Below are 11936 nucleotides of genomic sequence, written 5' to 3' on the forward strand. Positions count from 1 at the left end.
CGCCTTTTAGATTTACCACTTCAATGCGTTCGACACCGTGTGAGTGTGCGGTGAAAAATGCCGTGCCTCTGTGAATGTTTTATACATGACGCATGTTTATATGCTTTGATTTTGGGAACAGGGGCACATTTTACATTGCCATCAGAACATTCATCGGCGTTGCTTTTGCTCCTACGTAGTTGGCACCATACTTCCCTTGGCATGCATCTGAGAACCCATTGGAAGAAATCCTCTTCTGTTCTGTGTGTGCAACACCGTTACAATGCCGTCCTTGGCGTTAGCTTTGGTCGTAGGTTTCATTTGTGCGATATTTAGATTGATACGCGGGACGGATTACCACGTACAGCACCACAAACTCATGACACATTAGCGTAATCTGTCTCCCTCGCGTTGCTGCTAATTCCGTCCGGAAAATCAACTTTGAAATCACGCAGGTACAGGTCAGGTCAGGTCAAGAGCTGAAGGGCATTCCGTCCCATCTCGAGATTCCCTAGCGGCTGTCATTCTGACGATGGGGGACAGTGGCTCCCTGATCGGTGCGTAGACCTTCAGAGGGACAATCATACAACGGCTCCTTTCCTGATGCGGCAGCAGGCCTTCTGACCGGACATCTGGCACCGGATCAACACAGAGCCTTCGCTGATGTAAAATAATTTCTTGTCGGCACCGGGAGCCCAAATATTGGTACCGTGATCTCAATTTGGCCTATCCAATACGGCTGGACACCAATTCCCCTTGGTTGAAATCGTGTCGAAGACCTCTCGTTTGGTACTGGGATCTCTGAGTGATGCAGGGCCTTTCCACGGTGTCATTGTGAATGCGAGTCCTTGCATCGTCATTCCCCATATCTTCTCTCATTGTCAAGAGGGTCCCAAACAAGGCAAGAGGCCCTTTGAAATTTGGGGTTCCAACCCTGTCCCTGTTCAGAAAATGTGCCCATAGCCGACCTGGAGCTCGTTGTCTACACAGTATCCCCAGTTAGACACTGCTGGCCGTGGCCAGCACAGGGAATCTTTCACTGCTTAAGGTCCAATGAATTCAAGAGCCCTTCTGATTACATTTGCAGGCTCCAGCCTTTCTCCCGCTTGGAAAAGGGGCCCTCTGCGGCCCAGATCGACACGGAACCGACTCCTTGATATCGGTGGTATCAGTTGGCTGAAATAGAGGCTCTCGCTGTCCCAGGGGGGCCTCCGATCGGTGCAGGAGGTACCCCGACATTTGAGAGTTAGGTCTTCGGACTGCAGTTGCTTCATATGACCTCCGATCTGCTCTTCAGATCCTTCGATGCGATCCTTGATTGTTGGCACCACGGGGCCAACAGAACCCATCGGGACTCTCGGAGCCCGAACGGCGGGAAGCTACACACCTCTGTATCCTCCCCTATTGGGACTCTCGGGGCCCGAACGGCGGGAAGCTACACACCTCTGTATCCTCCCCTATTGGGACTCTCGGGGCCCGAACGGCGGGAAGCTACACAGCTCTGTATCCTCCCCTATCGGGACTCTCGGGGCCCGAACGGCGGGAAGCTACACACTTTTGTATCCTCCCCTATCGGGACTCTCGGGGCTCGAACGGCGGGAAGCTACACACCTCTGCGTCCTCCCCTATCTCTACGCGCGACATTGATGATGACGCCCTTGGAGTTTGGCTCCTTGCAATATTACAGACTTTTTGCTCTTTCTGGTGCCCCTGGAATTTGTCATGACTTTAAAATTAGGATTTTGGGGCCCTATGTGGTGCCCCTAGAATTGGACGTCTCTGGAAAATAAAGGTGAGAATGCCCTGAAATGAAGGTTTTTGGTGCCTATTCGCTGAACAGGCGGATCTAGAATTTCGTCAGAGTGAAAGGGAAAGAAATCGTGATGTCCCTGGACTTTGGTTCTTTTCAAAATGATGCCGCTGGCCTCCTTATATGGCGTGTGGATTTGGTGCCTCTTGAGAATAAAGATCGTGGTGCTCCGCAAAAAGTTTCTGTGTCCCTTAGCCAAAGGGTCAAGTCTATAATTTCATCAGCTTGGAAGGCCCAACATAATTATGCTCCTGAAATTTGGTGCCCCGTAAGAATAAAGGTGCGGGGCCCTTTACAGTTTCTTCTTTTAGGTGCTTCCTGAAAATAACGGTCATTGTGCCCGAAATGGTGGGTTTAGTGCTCCCTCGCCGAAAACGCCAATCCGGAATTTCGTCAAGGGGCACGACACGGACGTCGTGGTGCCCTCGAACTTTCGTGATTCAAAAATGCAGATTTGGGAGCCTTTAAGGTACCCCTGAAATCTGGTGGTTCGTGAAAATAAATGTTGTGTTATGTGGTTATTAAATCAAGGTTCCAGTGACCCTTGACCATCAGACTTCGGTGCTCTTTCGAGGAGCGAAGCCTCATGGAACCCAGGCCCTCCTCTGGATCCGCCCCTGTTTTGCGGCACCCCTGGAATTGAGTACTTCAGGAAAAGGTTAAAAAATGGTTGCCCGGAGGTAAATGTTTTTGGTGCTCTTTCGTGGAACGGGCTGATCCAGAACGCTTTTGAGACCAAGGCTTTATGTCCTTTAGATGGTCCACTTCGATAAAGAGTATCTTGAAAATAAAGGCTATGGCGCCCAGAAATAAAGGCGTTAGTGCCTCTTGGCCCAAGGGGCTAATCCAGGATTTTGTCAGGATGAGAGGCAAAACATTGCTATGCCTGTGGAATCTGATGCCTCTTGCAAATGAAGGTTTTAAACTCATTGTGGCGACCCTGGAATTCTGCGCCTGTGAAAAATAAATATTTGGGTCCATTTGTGGTGCCCTTGAAATTTGGTGCCTCTTTAAAATAAAGGCTAGGTAGATCCGAAATGAGCCTTTTAGTGTTCCTTTGCACGCGGCATTGGTGCTGCTTCGGTCCAAGGCGAGCCCGTGGCTCCTCTGGATTCGCCACTGCCCGGAGGTCTATCAGAAGTCGGGGCCGCTGTGCCTGCCGAAGGTCCATTGCGGATCCTGGCTTTCAGTTTCTTCTGGATACATAAAAGCATACGAGATGGGGAGACACCAAGTCTCTCAGGTTACTGGTCACTCACTGGCCACTGGTCAGATCCAGCGTCCATCCGCATGTATACATACGAGATAAGGAGACACCAAGTCTCTCCGGTTGCTGATCATTCGCTGGTCACTGGTCAGATCCAGCGTTCATACTCATGTCTACATACGAGATGGGGAGACACTAAGTCCCTCTGGTTACTGGTCACTCACTGGTCACTGGTCAGATCCAGCGTTCATCCGCATGTATGCATGAGTGTCTCAGGGGTAGCTCTTTTGGTCACAATTCTTGGATTTATCTTTACGCAATACGTACGTTAATATATTTAATTTATCCCCATTTTGGGAGCCTGTGTGCAGAACATGTGCTTTCTGAACCTACGGTTGGGTTTTTCCAGACCAGACCTAGCCAGACCTAACCCTCAAAACGTATTCAGACCTGATTCTAGCCTGAGAGAAAAGGCCTTTAATAAAACTATCGGGTCCGGAAAGGGTCCATCGTAGACTCAGCGGGGTCCTTTTTAGGTCAGGTCAAAACTTTTTGCTTCCGATTTGGTCTACCTTGTCGAGCCTGAGGGGTGAGATGAACCTTGCTCAGGCCTGAGATGCTCACTTTCTCCGTCTAGAATGGGCCCAGCTTTAACTTGAAAGAGCTTGTCTACGATGAACCATTTCTAAACACAAGTGGGCCGTTTCTGAGCTTGAGATAGACCCTTCCTGGACCTGAAACGGGTTCTTCCTGAATCTATGATAGACAGCCATTTTCCGACCAGACAGAGATTGGCTATTACCAGGCTTGAGAGGTGAGATGAGCTATTCCCAAACCTGAAATGCTTACTTTCTCTGCCCAAATTGGCCCCTTCCTGATTTGAGACCAGTCGTTTCGGGGTTGAAGATGTACACTTCGCAGACCTGAGGGGTCCTCTCCGAGCCATCGCCGGGCCGTTTCTGTACCAACAAGGTACCTTTTTCAACTTACGATATGCCTTTTCTGAGGAGAGATGGGTCCTTTCGAGCCTACGATGGGCTCTTTCCAGATCGCAAACGTACCTTTTCCGTGCCTGCAACTAATACCGGCGACCACCTTTCTTTAAATAGGCCCTTTCTAGTCCAAGATGGGCCCTTTTCGGACCCCAGACAATTCCTCAGTGAGCTTAAAATGGCCGTTTACTGCCTCGAGATGCTCCCTCTACGCTGATCTTGGTAACGCAATAAGTGTATGGCATTACGGGACCATAACTCTCTTGAGTAGGTCAGGGACTAAAACGTGAGTGCCACTGAGGCTGCGTTCCATTAGAAAATGACAATAGTCGGACGCTGCCAGAGCCAAGTACTCTCCGTTTACCGCCGGACGAGGAAATCAGCCTAGCCCCACGACTTCCAACATTTCTTGTCGATGAGCCGCAGTCTCTGCTGATTTCAAAGGCGACTGGTTGGAACTCAAACCGCTGAGTGAGGCTCGAGTGTTTTCTGTTCTTCCTGCATTCGACTTCTTTAGCTCCGGCGCCAACGGCCATCGCAGAAGGAATAAGAGAGGAGGCAGCAAACGTATTGGTAGATGCAGCATCCCATACCAGGCTTTTGTCAAACGGCAATATGGAAAATGGTCGTCCCACTGGGCCTTTTACCGTCTCCCCGGCCGATGCCAATGGGTTCCGGGACAGATGGAATTCATCCTGCCTGTAACGAGCGCTTAATCACGCCATTGAGTGTCATGTGCCTGGGCGGTCATCCAGCACTCAAACGACGAGTCAGCGCGTGATACCCCTTACTGCCCGCCTCCAAGCTACATCTGTATTTATGTGGTGGACATAAGTTGGCGTGTACGCTGAGGGCGATCGTGATCCGCAGCGTGTTCTGGTTCAGCTGTGTTCCAAGGTTGCCATATGAAATGGCATGAAACCAAACACCGCTTTCCTGAGCCGGCTTGCTCCATAGCCTAGCCTAGCCGGTTTGATTTGCGATGACAAACAAAGATCCCAGGGACTGCTCCGCTGGAGCTAAATGACAGGCACGCTGCATTTGCATCGCTTGGTCCTGGGGTGCATCAGTGCTACTCGCTGCGGTGTGCCTGTCGCTCACAGTAGAATGGCGGTCAGTTTTTACATCTCGATGCAGTAACCCAGGCGCAATCAACTTCAAGAGCTGTACGCCGAGGTGGAGTGGCGCTGCGTAGCTAGAGAGCGTCAGATCTGACCTGCAACCTCCCCCGTGGTCTGCAACCTGCCCCGTGACCTACAACCCGCCCCCGTGACCCGCAACCCACCCCCGTGACCTGCAACCTGCCCGTGGCCTGCAGCCTGCCTCTGTGACCTTCGACCTGCCCCTGCGACTTGCACTCTGTCTCGAAATCCTGCAACCTGTCCTCGTGACTTGCAATGTGATCCAGCGGCATGTAACCTGACGTAGTGTCCTGCAACATGACTCATTAACCTGTAACGTGATCCTGTGATGAACCACCTAACCCCTTGACCTGCGGTCAGCACGTTGACCCGCAACCTGACCCAGCGGCCTGCTTAGCCCCGTGGTCTGCACTCGCACCGTGATCTGCAGGCTGGCCCTGTAACCTGGCATGTTGCAGCCGCGTCTGAAGTCTCATCTGTCCTGGGCGGATATTTTGGTCAGCGCCTGTCCCGCCACTGCCGTGCCAGGACATCCAGCTTTCCTCCGCTGATTACCACAGCTCAGCTGACCAACTGGCCCGAGGTGTTACCTTACATATTTCGTTTACTAACGAAAACAGCTCCGATAGTGAAACCACCCGTGTATGGTGTTCATTAAGTAGGCGATCTATTCAGCGGTTTATTCGGCGACGAGCTCTGGTTTCTCTGAAAAAAGTCTCAACACGAATGATGGCACAAGAACATCGAAAATGGCTTTTAATTGGCAACATTGTGTGACCTTCGAGGTCAAAAGGTGGGTCAAAGGACGGGAAACTCAATATCACAAAAAATACCGGACGACGTGCAAACTGCAAGCATCAAAATACTCACAAGCTCAAGAGCGTCTAGCGTCACTAGCGTCCGTCAAAAAGTCCTGTCCGTTCAAGATCACCCTTCAAGTTCAAACGCAGTCTCAAGGGACGGGGAGCTGAATACCATCCAAAAATTACCGGCCCATATTTAACTTGAAAACATGAGAATATTCAAAACAGAAAAAACTAGCGTCCATCAAAAAGTCTTGACCTCTCATTGTCACATTTCAAGGTCAGAGGCGGGCTCAAAGAGCGGGGAACTCGATACCACCTAAAAATTACCGGCCGATTTCAAAACTGACAGCATAAAAACATTCACAAGCGGAACATTTAGCGTTCGTCAAAAAGTCCTGACCTTTTAAGGCAACCCTGCGGGGTCAAAGGCGGGCTCAAAGGACGGGGAACTCAATATCACCAAAAAATTTCCGGCCAATTTCAAACTTAAAAACCATCGAAACATTTACAAGTCTAGGAGCTAGAGTTCGCCATAAAAATCCTGACCTATCAAGGACATCCTTCAAGATCAAACCCAGACTCAAAAGACGTGAAACTCCATATCACCTAAAAGGTACCAGCGGATTTTTAACTTGTAGATATGAAAATATTCAACACAGAAAGAGCTAGCGTCCGTCAAAAAGTCCTGATCTCTCAATGTCATCCTTTAAGGTCAAACGTGGGCTCAAGGAATGAATAACTCAGCATCAATAAAAAAATTACCGGCCGCTTTAACCTTAAAAACATCAAAATGTTCACAAGTTCAAGAGCTAGCGTTCGTCAATACTTCCTGACCTATTAAGGTCATCCTTTAAGGTTCAACGCGGGCTCAAAGGACGAGGAACTCAATGTCAATTAAACGTTACCGGCCTAATTTAAGCTCAAAGTCTCAAAATATTAACAAGTTCAAGAGCTAGCGCCCGTCAAGACGGCCTGGCCTCTCAAGGTCATCCTTTAAGGTCAAACGTGACCTTGAGAGGTCACGACTTTTTGATGGACGCTAGCTCCTGCAATTAAAAATGTTTTGATCCTGGCAGTTTTCAAATCGGCCGGTGATTTCTGGGTGGCATCGAGTTCTCCGCCCTTTGACCAACTTTTGACCTCAAATGTCACGTGATATTGCAAAGTATAGGTAATTTTCAATGCTCCGTGCCAGGATTCACATTGAGACTTTTTCAGAGAGATTGGAACTCGTCGCCGAATAAATCGCTGAACAAATCAAGAACTTCACGGGCATCCGTGGATACGGTTGTGCTTACTGGTGTCTTTAAATCCCGTTGGTATCATTGTGCATGCTGTCTGTATTTTCTACAGTATGTTGTACCAGCCCGTAATTTCACCAAATCAGTAGCTTAATGTTTATGTTGCTGCATGCCATTAATGATGCTCATAAGGCAACGGATGGAACGCACAAGAAGCTTTGTCTGGTGAGATTTATCTGATGTTGTCAACGTGGAACAATCACGTTCGCAGAACGCAGAGCACTGTTACCCCAAGCGTCGTGCTCCCTATGTCCCGGGCAGTAAAGTGGCGACATAAGTGGGAGGATCGTCGCTGTTTTTTTCTTCAGTAGCGATCTAACGATGATTTTATTTGAGCGCTTTGTGCCGTGCCTGGTCACGGTCAAAGCCAACTTCTGGCATGGTGTCAACCGCAGACCCGGTATCCTTGGAGTGACGGTCACTTATTTACGTCATCGGAGTGCTTGGAGTGACATGCGACAATTCTCATTGCCGATCGAAATATTATTTAAATCTTGTTCGTGCTACTGAGGTTTTTTGTTTGTTTTTAAGCACAAATTCGGAACATGTTGGCATAGCATGTTCGTTACACATGGAAATACGATACTGAATGTGTTCGTCATCAACATATTAACTCAGTCTTTGATGCTACGTTCAGTTATAGACAAAGTCCGATGTTGAAAATAAGCCTGTTTCGGGGCCTCATTTTGTCTGGCATTCCCAGTCCGACGTCAGGGACTTCGAACCCGTCGGTAGCATCACTAGCCCGGAGTCCGAAGTGAAGTGGTAGCACGTTGTGTTTGTATGCGTGGGAGGGTGGAGGTGGGGTGGGGGTGCGGAGTGGGGGCGGAACCACTGATATGTGCACAAAAGGCTTCAGCTAGTCACAAGAGGCTCCAACATGTACGTCCGATGAAATATATCCCAGGACAGCATCTGCAGCCAGAGAAACGCATATTCTGAATACATGAAGATAGCGTCTCGCACATGAAAAAATTAGCCTTCAAGAGGAAGAAGGTTTATAACGTCGAACAGCAGAACAGAACAGGCACGTCCTGTGCCCAGCTCCGTCATAAAAACACCATAAGACGCTTGGCTCTATAAGCTCCATGCCTGCGTACATTCTGGTAATGAGACCGTACAAGCCATGTACATAAAACAACCGAGATCATTTGAGCAAGCCACGCGCGTTAGCATACGTTGTCACTCACTGCCGCCGTATACGAGGCGCCGCTTTTTTCGTGTTGGTCACCTCCCGCACAAACCAACAGCTCGTAAACTTCTATTCACTGTTGCCGTGCTCTCTTAAACCAGTGGTTGGAAACGCGACCCCTATACCCTGCAGTGGGCCCATCTTGGTTCGGAGTGACAGGACGGCTTCAGCGGGCAGTGACCAGACCCGAGTGGGCTAGTGAACGAGCCGGCTGCCAAGCTGTCCGGTTTGTTACGTCCTCGGCGGGCAGTCTGCTCACAAAGACGTAAGCGAGTTGAAAGCCACCGCCAGGGTCGATAAAACGGTTAAAATTTCGGACACAGCTGGAAGGGGTGAAATTCTCAGGATACAACATACTGGTCAGTCTCCAGATTATGGGACCAGGTTGCAGTTCATTGGCCAAGTTGCGGATCACGGGCCACGTTTCTAATCACGGGGGCAGGCTACGGGTCACCGGGACAGGCTGCAGGTCATGAGGGCAGGTTGAAGGTCATGGAGGTAGCTCGCAGATAGCATCCTGGACACCATTTAACAGTCCAGGTCATGGGGTTCGGAAATCGGTGGAGAACAGCTGGAACTCAAGACACCGCGGTAGGGCAAGGGCAAACCGGACGGTAAGTTCATCGGTGGAAAGAGATTCGAGCTCCGGACACTATGGCAGCATGAGGGGTCACGCAGTAAGATCGGCAGTGGATGATAGTTGTTCACAACACCGCACTCACAGGGTAGGCCACAGGGTCAGGTTATCAGAGCAATATAGCTGACAGTTCATGCTTCATTGTGACCGATGCAGGTCACAGTTAGTCAGCGGTGGAGGACAACAAGGATTCCAGAAAACGTTTGACGATGTTAACATACGTGCCATTCAAGCCAAGCATTTAATTTGAGTCGTCGAAAATGAGCCGTCTAGCTTGGGTGGTTGGCAACCTCAATGCGCTGAACTTGTGGACCCCCGTAACCGGGAGAAGACGTCTCGCGTCACAAAGAGACGTCAAAAAACCACACCGGCAGCCAATAAAGAGGCAGGCTGGAAAACGACGACGAGGTCAGAGTGGAATGTCTAAGGCGCCAGAGGCTAACAAACGTCAAGGAGGTAAGCGTCGATACAGGTGGGCAAGCGTTGGTGACTGTCAGACGCCGACAACACAGGCAGACAGACGTCGACGACGCAGGCAGACAGACACGTGGGCGGGCGCGACAAAGCCCGCTCCGGCGATGCGGCCCATACTTAAGATAGTACCAGTGAAAATATGTCCTGAGTGACAGCAAACTTCACCCAACATATCCCAAACGACCTTATAGAGTGTTGGAGCAGGTGCACTCATGGCTTCGGCTTCAGTTACGGGAGCCTTGGCCTTACCGTCACTCGTCCGTCTATTCAGCCGCAGCACTACTGACCGGGCTTGCCAAAAACTGATCCACGGCCGTCGCTCCTTGCCCCAAGCCATGTTGGTTGCATTTCACGCCGGCAGCTGCGGGCGCAGCAAGCAGCTGCGCATTCAAAACCTTGCCCACCGGCATGTGGCTCCGCACGGACCACCCGACCAGCGCGGATCGCAACTGCGAGATCGTACGCTCTTTCTCCGCACAGTGGCGTGCCCAGGCCCACCGCGCGGCGGCGTCATTCAACCTGTCTCAACGGGACAGGTCAGGGGTCAGACCACTGTTGGCAGACAGCTCGAATTCCGGACGCCAGTGGTGGTAGGCCACGGGACACAGCCAGTGGTGGAGCGCTGGAGGATTAATAGAACTGTGGTCTTTGTTGCAACAGGACAGGCAATGCGGTGAGACGATTGATGGAGGGTAGCTAGAGCTCCGGACACCGTTACGGCAAGACAGGCAATGTTGTCCGGTCACTTGTGGACATCTGGAGCTTCGGCATCGCAGCTACTGTTGCGACATCGTTGCTGTTGCAGAATGAGATGTCCGTGTGCAGTGCACGGAGCCGGCTGGGGCTGCTGACGGACGGCGACAAGGCGGTGAAGCTGCTCTATGACGAGACGTTACCGCCCAGCACCGTGCAGCTGCTGAAGCTGGGGACGCCGGCGCACGTGCAAGAGCTGCTGCGCGCCGCTGAGAGCTCAGCGCCAACGGTGCCGCTGGCCGAGGTCTAACTGCGCGCGCCGGTGACGCAGCAAGGTGCTCAAGAGGTGCACAAGGTGCTCCGCATCTGCATAAACTACATGAACCACCGCGTCGAGCAAAACCACCCAGTGCCCACCGAGCCGGTGGTGTCCAACGAGTTTCCGAGCTGCATCGTCAGCCCGGCGGACGGCATCATGCTGCCGTCGGCGACGAGCCAGCTGGACTGGAAGGTGGAGCTGGCCGTGGTGATCGGGCAGCGCTGCCGGGCCGCCAGTCGGGAGCAGCCCGCCGACTACATATTCGGCTACACGGTGGCGCACGACGTCTCGGCGCGGGACTGTCAGCTGCACCGCAACGGCGGCCAGTGGCTGCTCGGCAAGGCCATGGACACGTTCTGCCCGCTGGGGCCGAGCCTGGTGACGGCCGACGCGCTCGAGCTTCACGCTCTGGCGCTCGCCTGCCGCGTCAACGGCGCCACGCGCCAGAACAGCACCACACGCCAGCTGGTGTTCGACTGGCATCAGGTGGTGGCGCACATCTCGCAGTGCCTGACCCTGCTGCCCGGCAACGTCATCTTAACAGGCACGCCACCCGGCGTCGGCGTGTTCATGAAGCCGTCGCAGTTCCTGCAGCGTGGTGATGTCGTCGAGTGTCAGGTTGAAGGCATCGGCACCATTCGCAACCGAGTGGTTTAAGCGGCGCCATCAGTGTGTGCTTCTCGCGATGGAAACGGTCTCACAAATAGGTGGACGTTATTTCATTATCAGGGTGAATGTAAATGGGATGCCCTCATGCCCTCATGGCCAGTGACCATATCCCATATGTGTGATTCCTGCCAACCGGGGAACCATATGTGGCAATACACCACACGATACGTCACATGGAGTCTTCCTGACGAGAAACGGAATTATGCACAGGAAGCATCATCTAGATTCCGGTGTCGCGTCTTGTATCGTAGCATCCGAACAGAACCTTTACCATGGCAGACATTTCAGTCCACTGTGGGGTCACAGATTGAGTGCCTATTGCAAGCTATACTCAGTAACGTATATGACAACATTAACACTTAAATTCAGATCAAGTCTTCGTGTTATGTGTTGCATGTCGATCCATTTGTTGTTTCAGTGTTTTCATATTTGATAGAGCTGAAGGCATGCTCCGTTCGCTTTAATTTACTGATCTTGCATGCGTAGGGTCACTTGGTCATCTCCCGCGCCGATAGTCACGAGCCTGCCTCTCCGCTTCCTAGTCCCCAGGCATGCCGAACCTACTGAGCTGTGTGGCTGCATTGGTCACAGTGCTGTGTAAACATAACATGGTATGCTGACTGTTTATGTTTGTACTTTCGGTGTCAATGACAGCTCACGCGGCATCTCTGGCGGCCAGGTCCTGAACTGAGTGCGGCTGGACCCGCTGAACCTC

General features: G+C 51.5%; 1 protein-coding gene across 1 annotated transcript; it reads left to right on the forward strand.

The window, feature by feature from the left end:
* The first annotated feature begins 9948 nt into the window (after positions 1-9948).
* LOC119109788 (fumarylacetoacetate hydrolase domain-containing protein 2-like) lies at positions 9949-11209 on the forward strand. Its single transcript, XM_037233542.1, has 2 exons — positions 9949-9999; positions 10565-11209. The coding sequence occupies exons 1-2, from the start codon at positions 9949-9951 to the stop codon at positions 11207-11209; spliced, it is 696 nt and encodes a 231-aa protein (XP_037089437.1).
* The last annotated feature ends 727 nt before the right edge of the window (positions 11210-11936 follow it).

Source organism: Pollicipes pollicipes, unplaced genomic scaffold (assembly GCF_011947565.3).
Source record: "Pollicipes pollicipes isolate AB1234 unplaced genomic scaffold, Ppol_2.1 Scaffold_7231;HRSCAF=8579_pilon_pilon_pilon, whole genome shotgun sequence".
Classification (NCBI taxonomy): Eukaryota; Metazoa; Arthropoda; class Thecostraca; order Pollicipedomorpha; family Pollicipedidae; genus Pollicipes; species Pollicipes pollicipes.

Excerpts from the sequence above, each read along its gene's own strand:
- LOC119109788 (XM_037233542.1), top strand. The coding sequence starts at position 9,949 with ATGTGGCTCCGCACGGACCACCCGACCAGCGCGGATCGCAACTGCGAG. Across the intron at positions 10,000-10,564 it reads CGGATCGCAACTGCGAGATC|CAAGGTGCTCAAGAGGTGCA; the intron begins GTACGCTCTTTC and ends CCGGTGACGCAG.